Source organism: Pristis pectinata, chromosome 5 (genome assembly GCF_009764475.1).
Source record: "Pristis pectinata isolate sPriPec2 chromosome 5, sPriPec2.1.pri, whole genome shotgun sequence".
NCBI classification, from domain to species: Eukaryota; Metazoa; Chordata; class Chondrichthyes; order Rhinopristiformes; family Pristidae; genus Pristis; species Pristis pectinata.
In genome coordinates, this window is record NC_067409.1 from 73,656,047 (window position 1) to 73,678,068 (window position 22,022).

General features: G+C 41.8%; 1 protein-coding gene across 1 annotated transcript in view; it reads right to left on the reverse strand.

Annotated features, from left to right (window-relative positions):
* The window catches only part of myo10 (myosin X), a 208,432-nt gene that overhangs the window by 47,255 nt on the left and 139,155 nt on the right, over positions 1-22,022 (reverse strand). Inside the window, exons 15-19 of the mRNA XM_052015834.1 lie at positions 17,873-17,965; positions 16,846-16,914; positions 16,598-16,680; positions 11,647-11,755; positions 8,684-8,764 (exon numbers count right to left, since the gene is read on the reverse strand). Coding sequence (XP_051871794.1) covers positions 8,684-8,764; positions 11,647-11,755; positions 16,598-16,680; positions 16,846-16,914; positions 17,873-17,965 — 435 coding nt within the window. The remainder of the gene's footprint in view (positions 1-8,683; positions 8,765-11,646; positions 11,756-16,597; positions 16,681-16,845; positions 16,915-17,872; positions 17,966-22,022) is intronic.

Sequence of the window (22,022 nt, forward strand, 5' to 3'; positions counted from 1 at the left end):
ACACCACATATCAAAAAAGGTAGTGGTCTGTTTGAAAGGAAGATAGTACGTGGAGTTCTCAAGCTTCTGCTATGGACTGAATATTGCAATCATTGTTTCAAAGCAGGCATTCCACTGGACTCCCCTATCCAAGCAGGGCCACAGTATGTCTACACACAGATGCAAAACAATGCCAATAAGTGCACATTACTGTTTGACTACTAAAGCAGAGTTGTGCCTCTTTAAGGTCACAAAATGAAACTGGTTATTGATAGACCAAGTTATCTGAAGACTGATTCTTGTTAGGAATAATACTGAGTTTAGTTCGAAGGTATTGTTTTCTTGAGATTTGCAACCGGCTGAAAAAATAACACTGCTCCCTTCACAGACAATTCTTTCTAATTTTTTAAAAAGATTTTGACTTTGCCAAATGTGATGGGAACAAACCAGATGCAAGTAGCTTCTATGGCATTGTCTTGCAAAGTCTGATGATGAATTGTTTTAAAATGTAAGATTCTGATTGGCCCCTCCACCTCAAAATCTGCCTTGGCTGCATTGCAAGTTGGACAAATGTGTCCATCACTGAGCAGCCTGTGTGCCTGTGATTGGTGGCTTGGCACAACAGAGAGAGGCAGGATGACTGATTTTCCATGGCCCTCCTATTGGCTTCATTACATGTGTGTGGCATGCACTGTTCTGGGAGCGCACAATTAACGTCACTATTTGCTGGAGGAACTCCGCAGGTCAGGCAGCATTCGTGGAGAAAAGCAGATGGTCAACGTTTCGGGTCAGGACCCTTCTTCAGGACTGAAGGTGGGAAAAAAGGGAAGCCTAATGTATGGGGGGAAAACAGAGCAGTGATAGGTGGACAAAAGAGGGGAGGCAGGGTGCGCACAAGGTGATGATAGGCGGGGGAGGAGGGGAGAGCAGATCCATCAGGGCATCAGGAGATGGGTCACAGGTATGGAGGCAGGTGGCATGGGGGGAGGGGAGGAGAGGAAAAGGGGGGGGGAGAGAGAGAGAGAGAGAGAATGGTGAGAAGAAAAAAGAGAGAGAGGCTAGGAAAAGGAAAAGAGGCACGGTGGTGGTGGGAGGGGTTGGCTTGCTTAAAGTACGAGAATTCGATATTCACCCCGTTAGACTGTAAGATCCCAAGATGGAAAATGAGGTGCTGTTCCTCCAGTTTGCGTTTGGATTTCTCCCGGCAGTGGAGGAGGCCAAGGACTGACATATCTGTGATGGAGTGGGGGGGGAAGTTAAAGTGACTGGCAGCGGGAAGATGCAGATCGTGGTTACGGATGGAGCGTAGGTGTTCTACCAAACGGTCACCTAGTCTGCGTTTGGTCTTGCCAATGTTGAGGTGGCCACACTTGGAGCACCGAATGCAGTAGATGATATTAGAGGAGGTGCAGGTAAACCTTTCAATGTGCTTTTTCTTGTTTTCATTGATCTTGGCCAAACAAGGTCACCTTCCCACCTACATCCGTGACACATCACACACTCTCCAACTCTTCCGCAACTTCAAGTTTTCTGGCACGCACAACTTCATCTTCATCATGGATGTCCATTCCCCATCATGAAGACCTCACCGCCCTTCGCTTCTTTCTTGACTAGAGACAGAACCAGTCCCCTTCCACTAACACTCTCCTCCACCTGGCTGAACTTGTCCTCACCCTAAAACAACTTTTCTTTCGATTCCTCTCACTTTCTACAGACTAAGGGTGTAGCCATGGGCACTCGCATCTGTACCAAACTTTGAAGCTTGATGTAGGAAAGAATTCCCCAGAAATAAAATCTAAGGCACTTTTCTTCCTCTCCAGTACCAACTTTATTCCACAGGAATAAAAGAGATTTAGGGTGAATACTTTAAAGGAGCCCATTCTCTAAACTGCTCATTGCAAAGAGTCATGGCAAGATTCAAAGTATCCAGGGTATGTTTCCAAATCAAATACAATAAATCTTGAAATTAAATTCAGTTCAGTGGCAACAGTCTTTGAGGGTACAAAGGCCTTTCGTTAGCTTAGCACCAAAGGACAGATGGCTGCGAGTTGTCACTGGAATGCTGTCATGTCCTTGCACTCAAAAGGAGGTATGTTTAATGTATGACAACTTTTAAACATTCTCCTGTAACAACCTCATGTTCCTAGGAAACAGGAGGTCAAATAGCACAGGAGGCCAGGATATTCCCATCCCTTGGTAAACTTGGATAAATAAAAGACGCTTTCACACTACCTTCTGAAATTTACCTTTCACTGCCAGTGGTTGCAACTTTTTTTTAAAGATGTACACAAACTAAAGTGATTAGTATTGGTCCACTTGGAAACAGGAGCATGTTCCAGAACATGTTTGTAAAAAAACAAACCAGTTCCATTCAAATTAAGAGAATTATTCATCAACAAAAAAGTATCAAAAATGATTGTTTCTATTCAATAAATTCTACACCAGTGAACACCAAAGCAATAGGTTTTTCATGCATCTTCTCATGTTGGCAGTTACTTATACGATTGCGTTGCTGGACCAAGACATACATTTGGATATGAAAGAATGCTCTAAAACGTTGCAGTGCGGGATCTGACTGAGTTTGTTTGCACACCACCTGCAAGGACTTACTTAAGCAGCAGCAATCACAGTGTTTTCCATCATGTAATTTAAGGAGAACTGCAGGCTGTTGAAATTAAGGTGCTAATTGATAACATGCCTGTATCCCTGAAGAGGGAGATGAACACTGAATCCGCTCAGGATGCACTGACAACACCAGCTTAGCACATGAGCAGTATCCAGCTTCACTGACACCAGACTGCAGATCTTGGTGGAGCAAGGTCCTGCATGTTCTGGAGCCCAGGAAGCTAACAAGGGCTTAAATAGTGGTGGAGGAGATGGCATTAATGATCCTTGAGGACCTGGTCTCAGCGCCATGTGGCATGGTGACCTTGTTTGGCCAAGGTCAATGAAAACAAGAAAAAGCACATTGATAAGAACTTCAGTAGTAGACCCATGCTCACACAAAGCTCTGACGCTCACTCACCCCCTCTCACACAAACACATCCCAAATTGTCAGAGGAGAGGCCAGAGTGACTGCCCTTGATATTAAGGCAACAATTGACTGAATGTGGCGTCAGGGAGTCCTGGTAAAATGGAGGTCATTTGACATCAAGGGAAAGGAACTCCACTTGCTGGAGTCATACTTCGCACAAGGGAAGATAGTTCTGGTTGTTAGAGGTCATTCATCCCAGCCCCAAGACATCACTGCAGGAATTCCTCAGGGCAGTGTTCCAGGCACAGCCATCTTCATCAATGACCTTTTTTTGCCATCATAAGGTCAGAAGTGGAGATGTTCATCAGCAAGTGAAACAGCCGATATCTGCTGACCTGGACAACATTCACACCGGGACTGTTAAGTGGCAAGTAAACGTTTACACCATAAAAGTACCAGGCTATGGACAACTCCAACAAGAAAGAACCTAACCACCTATCCTTGACATTCAATGACATTACCATTGCTGAGTCCTCCACCAATATCCTGGGGGGTCACCACTGACCAGAAGCTCAACTGAACCAGCTACAAGTGATGCAAAGCGGATCCTTTATTCCTTCTGTTTCCTCAGTCAAGCACTCCTTCCCAGTGAAATTGTGATTTTATTTTAACCTTGTTCAATTGTTCATGACACAGTCTCCTCTACATCAGGAAGACATCAGTGGGGAAGGTAATCATAGACTCGAAGACTATTTTGTCACAGTCTTAGGGATCAGGACCAGTTGCATCATTCTTCATTTTCCCTTCATGGCAATCAGCTCATTAGTAACTTCATCACACAGCTGAAAGATCAAGCCTGCATCTCTATGCCTTGCTGTCACTTAGACTTACCTGCACATTTCTGGGGAGGGGCATGCATACAGATTTCAGTCCACGATGTTTGTCAGTTCCAAGTTTGCAGTTTTAAATCTTTGTTCCGTTCCTATTTGAATCTCTTCTTCCTTGGCCTCGTACACTGCTCCAACAACACTCAATGTAAGCTTGTGGAGCAGCGACTCATTTTTTGATTAGCCTTGCAGTCTTCTCTCTAAGTTTAAAAATTACAATTCATAACCACTGACCCCATTTTTTTCAGATAATAAGCTTGCTGATGCCATTAAACCTCTTCTTTGATTGTTTAGATGACAAATTCTCAACATCTTGCACCCTCAACCCCTTTATCATTTAACCTCCTTATCATTTATCATTTAAGCCATCGGCATCATCCCAGTGTCCTTGCTCCCCTCTTCTTCCTGGTCAAAACCTGATCTTTCCAGTCCCAATGAAAGATCTGAAGAGCAAACTGTTGTTTTCATCTACACATTTGCTGCCTGACCAGCACCTTTGTTTGATACTTCATTATTTGGAAATCCATTTAGTTTGGTTTGAAAGCCTTATGTAAGACTTACTGTAACAAATTAGAGGACAATTGCATAAACGTAATAGGAGAAGAGGGAATCCTAGCCGATTGGTGCAAAGCAAGATTAAAGCAATTCTGAGATAAGGTTACTTGCACACCACGGTTAGAAGATCTCCGTGCATATCTGTGCACCAGGTTTAAGATCCAGGATGCAGTGGGTGGTGTGACCAATTTCTGAATCACAGATTAACTACTTAAATGCATTTTTCATTTCAGCTTCCTTCTCATAAGATATTAAAGTTGCCCTTTACAAAGACAGATTACAATAAAATGTTATCACTGCTTTTAATTTTTGAGCACTAACCACAATATTTGACTATCTCTATTTTGTGCTTAAAAATTGAGTGACTCACCAAAAAAAAGCATCAGAATGAGTCGAAATGCCCAACCTAGATAATGTGCCAACATTGCAGAAAAGAGGAATGGTTCTCAACTTGCAAGATTTGCATCTCCGTATGAACTTCACTTCAAATGTTAGCCAACCAAGAATTTGAATAGAATAGTTTCCCTTTAAGCAATAATCTGATATATCTCTGAGGCTGAATTACACTTAATTGGCAGAATTCCAGGAGGGAAAAAAATTGTTAATTACTCCTGCAAAATCAAACTGAAGCAAAATGAAAATGTTGAATTCACTTAATAGGATCAGCACATTGTTTCCCAGCCTCTCATCTGCAATACAGCTCAAAAAGTGGTATCAACAGTCAAGTTGTTGTTAATCTTATGAATGATTTGCAAACTTTTAAATTTATCAATATGGATATATCTGCTGCAGAAATTAATAGGTAATGAGAATGAGAACAAGAGTAAAAGACATGGGCTTTATCTCTCAGCTGTGTAGTGAAGTTACGGAAAGGTGATTGTTCTCAATGAGAGACTAACAATGACACAACTCATGCAGTTCCCTAATCCAAGCCTGCAAATTCTGTCAGAATGTTACAAGCAGCAGTCATAGATTTAAAGCTAAGATCGCCACCATTGTATCTTTGTTCACTGGCGCTTACTGTGCGGACCCATACACAGTGGCAAAGTAGCAAAGGGCAGCCAGTGCCATTGGACCTTTTCATAGTAAAAGTCACTGCTTTCAAGAGCTGAAAGCTGAACAAGGAAACTTAAATTAAAAAAAAACAAACATGGACAGCCAGCCAATCTCTTAAACCATGGTAAAATCATGAAATTAACTTACATTCCCAGGGACATTTTTAGTTTTTCCAAGATGTGGTCACCTACTTTAGGAATCAGTTAGTCTTTGCATTGGCGGCACAGTGAAACCGCCAATAATTTATTCAAACTTTGATATTTTGAATTTAGTGCTCCTTTCACTAGACACTGTGGTGATGCAGTAGTTAAGATGCCCAAAAATAAAACCAATTATTCAGTTCACAAAAGCTAACACTGGTGAAACAAAGATGTGAAACAATACGTGATTACTGGTCTCAAAGTATAGCTCATTGATAAAAGATTCCCACACAATAATTAAGTGGTTAAGAATTTTGAAAAAAAACCACAAGCTAAGTTAGCACTGGAGCAACTTCATACAATATTGTTACACAAGTTGTTATCAAGTTACATCAACAGGTATAACATATTTCACAAAGACAGAAGTGCAAGTACAATTCTGTCAAGTTCTCTGCTACACCCTCCCCCACCCTCCTAAACAATGCCAAAGCGTTGTCATTTATTAACATTAACTTTGCACAGAGTAGTACTCACATACCTTAATTTGCTTAGTATCTGTTTCTACAAAGTAGCAGCACTGCAGTTCTAAATATCCATCAGGAGCTGGTAACTCAGTTCTAGTAGAGCTTGGTTGCGTCTCCCTTATTTCATTATTTTTCTTACTGAAAGAACACAAACTAGCTCAATGGACACTGCTGCAGGCTTTCCTGGCTTGCGGGAATCCAATTTGTCTCTTGAGATTCGCACTCTCTATATAAACACGACTTCAAATGCAGAAGAACTTCCTGAACAATTATCTGGATACTAAGACAAAATCCACTAGATTTTTAAAAAATGAAAAGTGCAAGCTAACAGTTTTGCAGCAAGCTGCTCACAGACGCACAATTCAATGGACTCCTCTGCTCCATCTCATTTCACTTTCTAATGAGCTACTGGCATGGACCTACACAACTACCTCGCTCAAGTTTCCAAGGCAACCACAGAAAAGAACAATTTAATTGATGTGATCATTAGCATTTCTGGTGTCAAGAAATTTAAACCGGAGTTTAGGGACACCAATGGAAAGAACTTTTCCTTTGGTCAGTACCTAGCCTCATTAGCCTGATATCTTGGAAAATAGGAGATTCTTTGCTGAACGTATATTTTATTTGGGCCTAAAGCATTTGTATAAGGCATACTTTTGTTTCAGCCTTTCTATGCTCTTATAGTTCAAAAGAAGAATAATAAGGTGATTTTTCCCCTTCCATTTCATCCTGCTCACCAAAAAGACATCATGAATCAGTAAATATTGGAAGCATAATGTTAGTTTTAACACCAGATTATTGCTGGCACATTTCTTTCAGCAGAAGAAAACATCATGAGCCCTGAAATTAAACATGCGGGACGTAAATTCCTCAGTGGTTTTACAGGCATCTCACCACATCCACGCCAAAAAATCCATTGAGGGAGGTTTGTGTTGGTTCGAAGAGTTCCTTTCTTAGCTTGAATTAGCTTCAAGATGGGGTTAAAGTGAGCACCACATGTGGGTCTAGGCCCAATTGATGAAGTTCACTTCAAACACACACACTTTCCTGAGCACATCTTAAACACGTATATACTTTCCTGCACACATCTTAAACTGCCTGTCCTATGCACATTATAAATTTACAAGCTTTCTTGCATGGTATTGGGACAAGCAAACCCAGGTTAAGCTATGCAGCACCATTTTATAGACATTTTTCAGGAAAACTATTTCCAGGTTTGGGAATTCAAGATATTTTCATCTGGTGTCAGCCTTACAAACCCCAGCAAACCTCAACATCCATCGAATTGTTAGGGAATGGAGTGAGAGAGTGTGCACTATCCCATCAGGATCTTTCCACAGTAAACCTTATGACTGCAAGGTACTTAGACAGCGTTCACTCAACAAGTGTGAAGATGAGATATGAATGACAGCACCTCTCCCCCACTATTATCTTGTGTCTGGTCCACTCAGAAGTAGCAATGCCATACAGGCAGCTGTCATAATGTGACACCTCACTTAGTGTGAGGGTATAGAGATCTTAATGGTGATCTATTCAACTAATGATCCATTGATAGGAGTTTTAATCCAATCACAGCAGCGGGAGAAATTAAATTCCTTAATTTAATAAATAATTTTTTGGGTTATGTTTGTTTTTGTTTTAGATGTGTTCTTTCTTGTGAAAATTGTGTATAATTTATGTTTTTCTTGTGAATGCTGCTTAAATGATGCTATGTGCCTGTGATGCCACTGCAAATAAGTTTTTCCATAGCACCTGTGCATACATGTACTTGTGCATGTAGCAATAAGCTCAATTTTGACTTTAAATATTGAATAAAGGTGACCATGAAGTCAATGGATTGTAAAATCCCATCAATTTCACAAATGGAAAACTGCCTCCATACTCTGTTTGGCCTGGGAGTAGCTTTAGCCCCACATCAATGTGGCTGAGATATATACCTGCCCACTGAAATGGCCCTGCAAGGCACCATGGTCATGGGCAATGAGGTTGTGTAGTGAATTGGATCAGATTGGTTTATTATTGTCACATGTACCAAGATACAGTGAAAAGCTTTTATTTGTGTACCATCCTGACAGATCATTACATACATCATTACTGTATATTGAGGTAGTAAAAAGAAAACAGAATGCAGAATATAGTTTCAGTTACAGAGAAAATGCAGTGCATGTAGACAAATAAAGTGCATGGACCACAACAAGGTAGATTGGGAGATCAAGAGTTTATCGTTCAGCACAAGAGGTCTGATCAAGAGCTTGATAACAGTGGGAATAAAGCTGTCCTCGAGCCTGGTGGTACATGCTCTACTAGCTAGATTTACCACTGACAACTATATCCCATCATGAATGAATATATTAAAAAAATGCAAAGTAAAGTTTCTCATTAGATATACAAACCCCCACAAAAGTGCTCATCACTAGCTCATGAGTACAGGTTAACATACAAGACAGAATGGCAGCTTCGGTAACTACACCTTTGTTGTTGAGGGAAAAATCGCTGCGTTAAATGTTTCACCCAAAGCATAAACTGAGCTCAGAACTCCTCATGTGATCCAGTTCATTTAAAACTTACCTTCTGAACATTGGGTTTGATGCATCGGACAAAGAATGGATTTGATGTGCTTAATGTAGCCATTAGCGAGTGGAGAGAGTTCTGAAAAGATGGAAAGAAATACCAGTTTCAGCTTTCAAAGTAATTGATTTAATCCAACAGGCTTTGTGCTGTTTACTTTCATTAACAAATCGTGAATATTTACTACGTATTCTCTTCAACAAAGTTACTCTGATATACGGTGTTGCCTTTCACTTCTCCATTTAACTTCCACTCTGATCTTTCTCCTAAACTATTCCAATGAAGGCCAATGTAAACATAAGGAACAGCACCTCATCTTCTGCTCGGACATGGTACGGTCTTCCAGACTGAGAGTCCATAATTTTAGACAACTTTCTTCTGTTTGTATCAGAATTGGACAGTTCTGCCATGGGTTATTGTATGGGTTACTCTCTCCACAGACACCACTGGGCATTTCCAGCATTCTCTTCACAGTTTTCAGTTCTCAGTGAGAATTCTGACCTGCATTTCACACCTTTCACACAACCATTTAGTTTTCCCTCTAAAAGCCTTATTAATCCATTAACCAGATGACTCTATAAACATTGGGACCTATTAGAGATTTTGCCTTTATCGGAACCATCCCTCCCCTACACTCTCTACTACTTAAACTAATTGGTTTTCTCACTTTCCCAGTTTTGATGAAGGGTCATCTACCTGAAATGTTAGTTCTTCTCTTTCCATAGCTGCTGTCTGACCTGCTGAGTGCTTCCAGCATTTGCTGTTTTTGCTCTGAGGCACCCTTGCTCACTCTACCCAATTCAATCACCCTCTCCCCCAAAATACTGAACTGCTGCAAGCAGTGTCCTGATTTTAACCCAGGTGGAACAGTGGCAGAGTTCAAGGTCAACCTGCCCACCGTGGAAGCAAGCAGCAGTCGAGCCTCATAGACTGACCACCTCCTGAATGGAGTGAGTGGGAGGCAACTGTCAATTACTGAAACCGGGAAGCAAGATACTGCTGGAGACTCGATGACTGGCTTCTTGGATACATCTGATCCTCCAGAATTGAGTCAGATGGAGCTGGGAAGCAGGTGGTGGGGAGCCCTGATGTTTCTCTTCAGGGCAAGGAAAAGCACTCATGCATTGGCACTGCCTGTGGTTCCAGACAGATATTGCCTGCTCAGACCTCTGCATAAAATAGCAGATCAGTCCCCAAGTGTGTCTTATTTAAAGTGGATCACAGTAGCTTTTGGCAGGTGTCTTTGCTGTCCGTCTTCACATCAAATTGGAACTGGCTGTACCATGGCATGCGTAGAGTGGTCCACATTCCCTTGTGAGTTTACATGCTCAGAGCTGAATGGGCTTATATTTCAGTCAGCTGCACTGGAATGCAACGTGTTTAAGAACACATTAACAACATAACACATCTCAGCAACCTTTCCAAGCTGGAAATCTAAAAGCACATCAAATCTTACTGTACGTGAACAATCTCTCATTCTGCAATACTGTGATTGAAAGTCCCGCTTACATCTTTGCTGAGTGTTCTCATTTACTGAAAATTAACCACAAAAAACATAAAAGCAACAACTCCAGTTAGAAAACATTCCGATTCGATTTTGGTATTAAACACATTGAGGTCAAAACTTTTTGTAGCTGGAAAGCACACACTGGCTGTTTTGCCCCAGGTGGTAACAGGTTCTGTGTGTTACTGGAGCTGCTCATCCAGGCCAGTGGAGAGTATTCCATTACAATCATAACTTGTGCTTTGCAGATGGGGAAAGGTTTTAGGGTGTAAGGAGGTGTGCCACTCATGGTCAGCCTCTAACCTGCTCCCACAGCCACAGTATTATGTGGCTGGTCCAAATGAGTTATTGGTCATTGGTGATTCCCCCAATATGTTGGTGGTGGGTGCTTGTCCATGGTAATGCCACTTAACATCACAGGTAGGTGGTTGGATTCTCTGAAAATCAAAAACTCCAGATGCTGAAAGTTTGAAATAAAAACAGAAAATCCTGGAAACAGGCAGCATCGATGGAGAGAGAAACAGGTTTAACATTTCAGGTTGAAGACCCTTCATCAGAACTGAGAAAGAGAGAAAACAAGATAGTTTTAAATGGCAGGGGGAGGAATGGATAGGAGAAAGAGATATCTGATAGGGTGAGACCAGGGTTGTCGTAGGGATAAGCTGTAAATGAAGCCGTCCAGTTAATGCTTTGGGCCAGCAGGAGGCCCTCCATGGCTGAACCAGGAATGAGGAACAGGGCTGGGACGTGAGTCACAATTTTGGGTGAGAGAAATCAGCAAGATCAGACTTAATGTCTTTCTCAATATGGGTACCTAACTAATGACTATTTGGGTCCATTGTCCAAATCATTCACGACTGTAAATTTTATGTTTTAAAATATAAAGCAAGCTTAATGAAGACTAGCTGGCCAAGATGACTTTTTGTAGTCTATTCCCTCTATAGCTAAGGGAAGTCACCTCACTGCCGTATTCACTCATGGCCCAAGCGCAGCATCTGGGTATAGCAACCTACAGAGAGCCACCACCTTTTCTAATGATCTTCCATCAGCGAGATAACTTCCAGCGTGACTTTTAGGTGGTAAGCACCACCTCGTGCAGAGGTGCGGGTCTGGGTTTGATTACCTCTGGCACAGCCCCAGCTGGTGTTTGCCATTCCAGAAACTGAAAGGCATATATCAACTTTAAGGCCAGCAAATGTGCAGCCCACACTGGCATCACACTGGTAATGAGGTCTGAACTCTGATTCATGGTGCAGCCACCATCAGCTCAGATTGGTGCTCGGTGCTAAAACATCAGGAGGTATGCGTCCCATTTTCCAGCACAATCCAAACTTTTCCTGTGGATTTTAACTCACCTGCATCATCCAGCAGCGTTTTACTGGTTAGGAAACATTGGTTTTGGTTGCAGACATAGAACATGTACAAGAAAATGAATTCAATCAATGGAAATAATATTGACCTTGAACTGAGAGCTAACAGTTGGCTTTCGATGTTTGGTCCCAGATTTAAGTGTGTCTTCATTATTCTTGCTTGATGCATGCTCAACTAAGTCATAGACAAAATCCAGTCTGAAATAATGAATATAATTATGAATGCCTGAGGCTAGGAATACATACATTTCAATCTGATTATACCAGAAGATTACTGCTGAATGAAAAGCAGGCAAACTTGGCTTTTAAACTGTCTCTAATGGAGGAAGGTGTGGTCTGATGTTACTTGCATCCAATCTAACCACATGAAATCATCACATGACCAACTTTTATCAGTAAAACTGAAGAAATATACATCTTACCATGCATCTCTTCTCTCCCCCCTCCCATTGGACAGTAGATACAAAAGCCTGAAAGCACGTACCACCAGGCTCAAGAAAAGCATCTATCCCGCTGTTATAAGACTATTGAACGATCCCCTAGTATCATAAGATCAAGTCTTGACTTCACAATCTACCTCATTGCCTTGCACCTTATTGTCTGCCTGCACTACACTTTTTCTGTAACTGGAACACTATATTCTACATTGTTATTACTTTTCCCTTGTACTACCCTGATGTAATGTGATGAAATGATCTGTATGGATGGCAAGCAAAACAAAATTTTTCACTGTACCTCAGTACATGTGACAATAATTAACCAATTACCAATTACATGATGATGCGAGAACAAAATACATCTGTCTACTTTTAATGAAACATTAATCAAAAGGATATTAAAACTGATACCCTTACATGTTATTTTTATGAAACAAAAATTATTTCCAGATCTAGCTCCAATATGAAAATAATTTATTGTTTAAGTCTTGCACCTTCTTTTTCGCTAGTGAGTTCCTACATGGTTCCTTTGGTATCTTGTGCTATAAAGTAACATTAAGCAGCACAGTAATGCAATTAATAGAGCTGTTATCTCACAGTTTCAACGAGCCAGGTTCGATCATGGCCTCTGGTGCTGTCAGAGTGTGAGGTTGCATGTTCTCTCGGTGACTGTGCAAGTTTACCCTAGGTGCACTAGTTACTCCCACATCCCAAAGACACACAGGATAGTAGGTTGATTGGCCTCTGTTACTTGCCTGTGGTATGTAGGTGTCTGGGGTGCAAGGACAGGTTACAGAGAAAATCAGTGGGAGAATAGGATTGCTCTGCGAGTTGGCATAGACTCGATGGGCCGAAATGACTCACTCTGTCTCCGAAGGAAATGTGGAAGTACAAGAAACATTTCTGGGCAATGTAAGAGTGATGGGAATAAACTGTATTTTGCCAGAGTTCATTTTTTTTTGGCATCATTATTCAGGCACTGACAAATGGCCATGTAAAAAATATTTCCAGTACAAGGAATGCAAGCAGAAATGAGCTACTACTGCCAACAAACTTGGTTAATCCTTGATCAGGATAAACTATTCATTGGATGGTTTATAATGAATCCCTGGGGAAATATATTCCCTCAGCTGTCAGCAGCTTCCTTCACTGCACACTGTCAAAGCAGTATTCTGCCTGGATCTTTTGCAGAGCCAATAGATGCTGGAATTAAAGTTAAATTGTCCCCAGGTCATAATGCGACAACAGCTGGGATTTATGAGACCTTGTTACACTGTAAATTATTGCAATGGAATGACCCTACCAATTAGCTTCATGTGGTCACTAGACAAGATTTGAGTGTTTTCTGGAGAGAGAGGAATTTTTGTAATTTTTCTTATAAAAAAATCAATTATTCATTTTTAGAATTAGTGGAAATCAGAAATATGTTGGATTAAAACATTAGAAATATGCTGGATTAAAAAATCAGAGGTTTGGTGTGTGCATTTCTTGAGGTTCTAGAAGAGAACATTTTCACCTTCTCAGGCAGAGCACACTGTGTTCACAGGGAGGTGGAAGATGAGCTGTTAGGTACCCGATACATAGGGCCCAGAAACCACAGGCAAGCCTTCCAAAAGCTTTGTTGAGCCATAAACTAAGTAAAACAACACTGCAAAACAATAAAGGGTCTGGGGACACAAGAGGCCACAGACGCTGGAATCTGGAGCAACAGACAGTGCAGAAGGAACTCAGCAGGAAAGACAGCATCTGTGGAGGGAAATGGACAGTCGACATTTTGGGTCAAGACCCTTCACCTGAAACACTATATTCATGGAGTGCTCAGTTGGGTTGTGCAGAGCGAGATGAGTTGTGGGCAGCCATTTCTGTTTTAAAAATACAGGAAACTCTTGTTACTTGACTCCTTTGCACTCCACCCTTTTACCCTGCACCCACATCTCCCTCTGCCCCTAACCAACTTTTGAAAGTACCCCAGTTTCTCTCCATTGCTTTTAGCCACTCATGATATGACCCAATTGCTTCATGATACACAATGGACCTGGATGCAACGAAATTATAAAGTGAGCCTAGCCATTTGGATATGGTCAGGTCCTTGCATATACACAGACCCAAGTAGTCTCAGTGCAGCCTCATTGTTGTGACAGTCAGGGTATGATGTTTGTCGGGCAATTAGTAATGCACATTATGTAGATCCAGTGCAATGCATTTCTCCTAAACTCCAGTTTTCTTCCCATGCCCCTCCTCTCCCAAAAGCAACGATTACATAGAACAGTACAGCACAGGAACAGGCCCTTTGGCCCACAATGTCTGTGCCGAACACGATGCCGAATTAAACGTAATCTCTTTTTCTTGTACATGATCCATATCCCTCCATTCCCTACATATTCATATGTCTACTTAACAGCCTCCAAACACCACTAATGTATCTGCTTCCACCATTACCCCTGGCAGTGTTCCAGACACCTAACACCCTCTGTGTAAAAAAAACTTGCCCCATACATCTCCTTTAAACTTTCTCAGAGAAAACAACTCAAGTTTGTCCAACCTCTCCTTATAGCTCATACCCTCTAATCCAGGCAGCATCCCGGTAAACCTCTTCTGCACCCTTTCCAAAGCCTCCACATCCTTCCTGTAATGGGGCGACCAGAATTACACAAAATACTCCAAGAACTAACCAAAATTCTTATACAGCTGCAACATGATTTTCTGACTCTTATACTCAATGCCCTGACCAATGAAGGCAAGTGTGCCATTTGCCTTCTTTACCACCCTATCTACTTGAGTGGCCCCTTTCATGGAACTACAGACTTGGGTTCCAAGTCCATAGGAACATAGGAACACACTTCTGGAAGGAGGCCTAAAAATCTGATGGGATACCTCAGCCAGGTAGCCATCCTTGGAAAATAAACTTCGACCAAGAGAGCCCAGATCGCTTCTCCACGTATTAGCAGCATGGATCAGACAAATCAGCCTCTCTACACTTCAAATGCAAGGTCCTGTGCTCACAACTGTATCTACTCTGCAGTTTGTTTCTCATACTCCCTCGGAAGTCTGGAGAAAAACTCCTCCCTCCTTTGGGGAAAGAGGAAAATTATATTTTACCAGGATGCTGCCTGGATTACAGGGTATTAGCTATAAGGAGAGGTTGGAAAAACTTGGGATTGTTTTCCCTTGAGCGTCGGAGGCTGAGGAGAGACCTGATAGAGGTTTATAAAATTATGAGAGGCATAGATAGGGTAGAGTGTCAGAATCTTTTTCCCAGGGTAGAAATTTTGAATACCAGACGGCATAGTTTTAAGGTGAGAGGGAGAAAGTTTAAAGGGGATGTGTGGGGCAAGTTTTTGTTTTACACAGAGAGTGGTAGCTGCCTGGAACATGCTGCCAGTGGTGGTGGTGGAAGCAGATGTGATAGTGTCGATTAAGAGGCTTTTAGGTAGGCACATGAATATGCAGGGAATGGAGGGATATGGATCATGTGGAGGCAGGTGGGATTAGTTTAATTTGGCATCGTGTTCGACAGACATGGTTTGCCTGTTCCTGTGCTGTACTGCTCTATCCTATTTCGCTTCACCATCCCTCATCTCGCCAGTTCAACCTGGCTCACTTCCTCCACCATCATTCAAGTGCCAATCCTCCCAATTCAACCTTGAAACGTTTTCCGCTCAGTTTGGTCACGCTGGCTGTCATTCTTGCTCTTCCCCTTTTTCAAGTTGACTCTTTCTTTGATGATGCTGATACTTCCCAGGCGCGTTCTGATGATCCCTGTTGAGTTCATGCTGGCCCTCTGGCCTCTACACTCCCTTCAAGTTAGGCTGCCTTGTCACTTTTAGCTTCTCTCAGTGATAGCAAGCATCAAGGAGAAATAACTTCAGCTACACCCAAGTCACTGAACAACAAGGCGGCAAGTTATAATCATTGTGGAACCAAATTACACAGCTTTTAGAATTCTGCGCATGTAGGAATGGAGAAGAAAGAAAATTGATTGGATGGCACAGTTGAGCAGCAGGTAGACCTGCTGTCTCAAAGCTCCAGTGACCCAGCTAGGTACATTAACATTTCAGACACTTGGACAGGCACATGAATAGGAAAGGTTTAGAGGTATATGGGCCAAACGTGGGCAAATGAGACTAGCTTAGATGGGAATCTTGGTCAGCATGGACCAGTTGGGCTGAAGGGCCTGTTTCCATGCTGTATGACTCTATAACTCAGGTTTGATGCTAACCTTGGGCGCTGTCTGTACTGAGTTTGCACAATCTCCCTGTGACCGCATGGGTTTCCTCTGGGTACTCCAGTTTCCTCCCACATCCCAAAGATGTGCAGGTTGTAGGTTAACTGACTACTATAAATTGCCTCAAGTGTGTAGGTGAGTGGTAGAATCTGTGGGGAAGTGATGGGAATGTGGGATGAATAGGTTGCAGGAAAAATTAGAGGGGAACTGGGATTGATGGAATTGCTCTGAGAGATGACATAGACACAATGGGCCGAACAGCCTGCTTCTGTGTTAAAGGTGAAATATAGTTTAGCGTTGAATTCCACCTCACCCAAACCCTGCCCTGGGCAACCCAACAAAAAGTAAAAAAACATATATCTGATCCAAAGTTAGTACCTGCTTTCACGTAACAAGTTGAGAACATCATGTCTGAAGGTATCTCTGTTCTTCTCCAAAATCCCCTTCACGTGATATAAAACCTTGGGAAGGAAAATAGAAGTTTATAAATGAAATACAAGAGGGACATTGATACAACAATGCTGATGAGAGAATTGTGAAGAGTCCTTCACAGCATTATTAACTGTCACAGTAAAAAGTGTTGCTTGAGATAGCGTTGAAAAGTGAATGAGGAACAGAATAAATACCTCTCCAGCGTAGTGTTTCACTCCAAAGTAATGGTCAATGACTCTGGGCTTCACATAACATGGGTTGCTCTGGGAAGGAGGTATAATGTAGATCGTTAATAAAACAAGTTAATACATTTAGGATGGATTATAACTATTAAGTCAGCAGTTTCTTTTGCGCTTAGTCCCATACCAAGCTGAAGAGACTAAAATCCTACACTCTAAACAACTATTTTAAATAAATTGTTATTTCTGTTGTGCACATCTAAGCCAACGGACATATACAAATAAATTAACAAATGCAGAGTTAAATGGCTTATTTTGCACTATTTACTTGCAAAGGTAGAATCAGTACTTTACAAACTTTAACTCCATCATCTGACAGACATAATCCGAACAATAGTAAGGCAAGAGTTTTTAAATTTTTTTAAATTTTATTTACAGCGTGGTAACAGGCCCTTCCAGTCCAACGAGTTCGCGCCGCCCATTTTATACCCAAATTAACCTACTCGTACGTCTTTGCAATGTGGGAGGAAACTGGAGCACCCGGAGGAAACCCACACAGACACGGGAGAATGTACAAACTCTTTACAGACAGTGACGGGAATCGAACCACGATCGCTGGCGCTGTAATAGCGTCGCGCTAACTGCTATGCTACGAAGTGTTTTTGTTTTAATTGTGTTGTCCTCCCTATTGAGTGTGGAAACTAGTAAGTTTCTTTTCAAGGTCAAGGTTACCAAAGGCAACCAGAACCACAAGGCAAAACTCATGACCCCTCTTTCTGCAGATGCCAAAACTCTAAACTTTCCATAGTTCAAACTCATACTGGCATGGTGTTAGAAACCAGTCCAAATGATGGAGTGTGGCATGGAGTGTGGTAGAAGAAAGGAAGGGCTGGTTGGAGGAAGGGAAAAATTAACTCACTCAAAACCAATAGCAACAAGGCTGCTACAGACAGTGCTGCCTGGATTTTGCTCTAAGCAGGCTTATTAATAGGTTCAACATCAAGGAACTCACTGACAACAGAGAACTGCCCATAACACTTACCGAATGCTGACTGTGCAACTTTTCTAGCAGTGTACTATCAGTGCCCTTTGGAAAATGGCTCTCCTCATTAATAAGGGCCAGAATGCCCATTTTCTGAAAAAAAAGTATTAAAGTTAGGACGTTCAAGCAATTTAACCTGATGCTATACCAAACAGTTACCTTCTGGATTGTACACATTAAGCTATTAAACAATCAGGCAGCTATCTTCCTTGACAAGTCATTCCAGCAGAAAAGCAACACACAAAAATTAAGCTTTATTTATGGAAAGGTTGCTTCTATTTTCAGCAGCTGTATTTCCAAACAGTATTTGTTAGAACAAACAGTATTTTTATTTTATTTTAAACTTCCCTTCCTGCCCAACCCCTGGGAATAAGCGTGAGCATTTCACTCAATCACAAAGGAAAAAACTTAAGCACCGTTGCATTTGGATTCCCCAAATGCACCGGAGCTTAAGTGCCAGGAAATTTTGAGGAAAAGCCCAGAATATTCCAAGCATGGAAATAAATGGATGTATAATGGTAGGCTGAATTTCTAAGTTCCTAATAGCTTCCCCTGGCAAGTAAGACTCCGTGGTACGCACGTGTAGCCTTCTGAGCTGTTCTGAAATATTGTCGACTTTAAGGCACTAACAACTGTGGTGCCACAGGGATCAGTGGGGCCTTTAACTGTTTACAATCTGTATTAATGACATAGATGAAAGAAGAAGATGCTTTGTAGCCAGATCTACTGCTGAGACAAACTTGGGCAGGACTCGGCAAGTTGTGAGGAGGATGCATAGAATCTGCAAATGGGGGCGGGGGGGTGGGGGGGGAGGGGAGGAATAAGTGTCTGTTGGAGTGTAATGGAGGCAAATGTGGGGTCATTGACTTTGGTTGGAAAAACATAAATGCAAAATATTATTTAATTGTAATTAGTTAAATACTGTGGTACAATGTCTCTGTACTGTACTGCTGCATCAAAGCAACAAATTTCACGTCATCTAAGTCAGTGATAATAAGTCTGATTCTGATAGAGGTATCTGGATGTCCTTGCAAATGGAACACAAAGTTAGTAGTAACTGTAAGTCAAAAAAATTGCAGATGCTGAGAATCTGAAATAAAAACAGAATGTGCTGGAACACTCAGCAGGTCAGGTAGCATCTGTGGAGAGAGAAAAACAGAGTTAATGTCTCAGGTTGAAGACCCTAAGTAAAATTGGAAAAGTGAGGCAACAGGATTGCCCAGGTGATCTCAATATTTACAGAGCAGTCATGTTAACAGATTAAGGAAGGTGGAGAGAGAGAGAGACAGACAGACAGACAGACAGACAGAGACAGACAGACAGAGAGAGACAGACAGACAGAGAGAGAGACAGAGAGAGAGAGACAGACAGGAAGAGAGAGAAAGACAGAGACAGAGAGAGAGACAGAGACAGAGAGATAGACAGAGAGAGAGATAGACAGAGAAAAAGAGAAAACAAAGGGATATGTAAAGCAGTTACATTCAGGTCAGAGTTATTGCTGAAACCTGAAACCAAAAGGAGAGTGGTGGAAATACCCAGCAGATCGGACAGTGTCTGGGAAGAGAGAAACACTGAGTTAGTATTATAAATGGATAACCTACAGCAGAATTGACCAGTTCTGATTAAATAAAGGAAAAGCAAATTTTCCGAAATTTTGTATTTGATATCAAACCCCCTTTCAACATTCATTAGGGGCCACTCCCCCCGTGACTCCCTGGCTCTTCCACCTCCGCCAACCTCTCCCCTTTTCATGGCACTTTCCAATGCAACTGCAGGAGAATTAACATCTGACCTTTTACCTCTTCCCTTCCCACCATCCAGTGATCCAACAGTCCTTCCAAAGGACTGGTTCATTTGCACATCTTCCAATCTAGTCTACTGCATTCAGTGTTTACAGTGTGGTCTTCTCTACAATGGAGAAACCAAACACAGATTGTGTGACCACATTGCAGAGCGACTCTATTCAGTCCAACCTAGAGAACCTTGTCTGAACTTCATCCCACACAAGCATAACCTTCCTTAACTAAGGAGATTAATGGTGACCTGAGCTTCCAGTTCACCTATCATTTTAATTCCCCATCCCACTCCTACTCTGACCCCTCTGTTGTGGCCTTCTGCACTGTTGTACCGGGACCCAATGTAAACTTGAGGAACAACACCTTGTCTTCCGTCTGGGCATATTGTAGCCTTCCAGACTCGATAACAAATTCCACAATTTGGGATAACCTGCTTTTTATATTTGTATCAGAACTGGTTAACTCTGGCCTCACCCTATCAGAGATATTTCCTTTGCCTTAGCCCAGTCCTCCCACACCCTCTGCAGCTTAAAACTAACTTACCTTCTCACCTTCTCAACTCTGATGAAAAGTTTTCAACTTGAAACATTGTGTTTCCCTTTTCAGAGATGCTGCCTGATCTACTGATTGTTTCCAGCATTGTGTTTTTATTAATGAAAGATAACATGTGGGTACAGCAATTAATTAAGGCAAATAGAATGTTGGCTTTTACTACAAAGAGTGTAAAAGGAGCGTACAACTGTAAAGTACTAAGTCGTGTTTTGATCTTTTAATTTAAGCAGGGTAATGCTTGTGCGGGAGGAAGTTCAGACAAGGATCACTGGGTTGATTCCCAGATTATTGAACATGTTGCACCCATACTCACTGGAGTTTGAAGAATGAGAAGTGATCTTATTAAAACATAAAAGATTCTGAAGGGGCTTGACCTGGTGGATACTGGGAGGATGTGTCCTCTCAGGAGGGAATCTAGAACTGCATAGTTTCAGAATAGGGGATTCTCCATTTAAGACAGAGAGGAGGAGGAATTTATTTTCAGAGCATTGTGAATCTGTGAAATTCTCTGTCCTAGAGAGCTGTGGTGGCAGAGTAATTGAAGGCTGAGAGAGAGGCAAGAAAGTGGAGCAAAGGCCAAATTCAGATCAGTCACGATCTTACTAAACTGCAGCAATGCTCGAGGGGCTGAATTACCTTTTGTTTTGAATCTTATGTTCAGAACCACTGATCAGAAAGCACCCACACACTGAAAAGACACAAGTGAACTCCAATATCACAAAACACAAACTGCAGAGTCAGAATCTGACTACGCCATGAGAGTAGAACAGTCTACAGGCAATCAGGCTCTGATTCAATCAACTGAGAGTCTCCAGATGCTACTTAATTATGGATTAGTGGATTACATGCATGATGCAAACAATTCATTCCTGTAATAGTTTTGAATTTATTGTTCAATTGAATTTGTTGGTAAAATCATGAAATTAATTACCTCTTCTTCCTCAACCCCTCCCCCCACCAAATACTCCAAAATTGCTCATCTCAATGTTGCATGCAGTTTAAAACAAATTGGAATGATTACAAGTCATAACAGTATCAGTAGAATAGAATGCAGTAGCATTTCTTCAGTGATTTGACTCATGGGACAGAGCCTAATACCAAGACAAAGCCTCCACACTTGCTGGTGACATTTGTACTGTATGGTCTCACCTATCCTAGGTCTGTTGATTGCAACGGGCAGTCAGATACATGACCATGTAAACCCAAAGGCCCTTATGCAATGTAACACTATCACTTGGAAGTGCCAGAAAAGCCCCAATCAAAGGCTTTGGCTACTATCAAGCTTATCCAGACTCTGACAAGGGATCTTTGAGCTGAAATGTAACTTGGTTTCCCTGACCTGCTGAGATTTTCCAGCATATCCTGTTTTTATTTCAGAGGTGGCAGCAAAGTGCTATACGAGTGGGAGGGTGGCTGCAAATTGCACTGTAGTTGCTTGCCTAGGGTCCTCCAACAGCACCACCCACCAAGGAGGACAAGGGCAGCAGGTGTAGGGGGACACCACCACCTGCAGGTTCCCCTCCAAGTCGCACACTACCCTAACTTGGAAATTACATCATCACCGAGTATAAAATTCTGGAATTCCCTCCCCAACAGCCTTATTGGAACACCTTCACCTGAAGAACTGTAGCGATTCAGCACAGATAATGCTGAGAATTTATCTTAATTTCAGATTTCCTGCATCCTTGGCATTTTGCTGTCAATATACTGGCTGTCAAACCAGGCAAGTCTTTAAAGCTTATTAAAGATCAGTTAGTAAATGAAAACCTGAAAGTTAAAAATTTTAAAATGTAAACATTTAA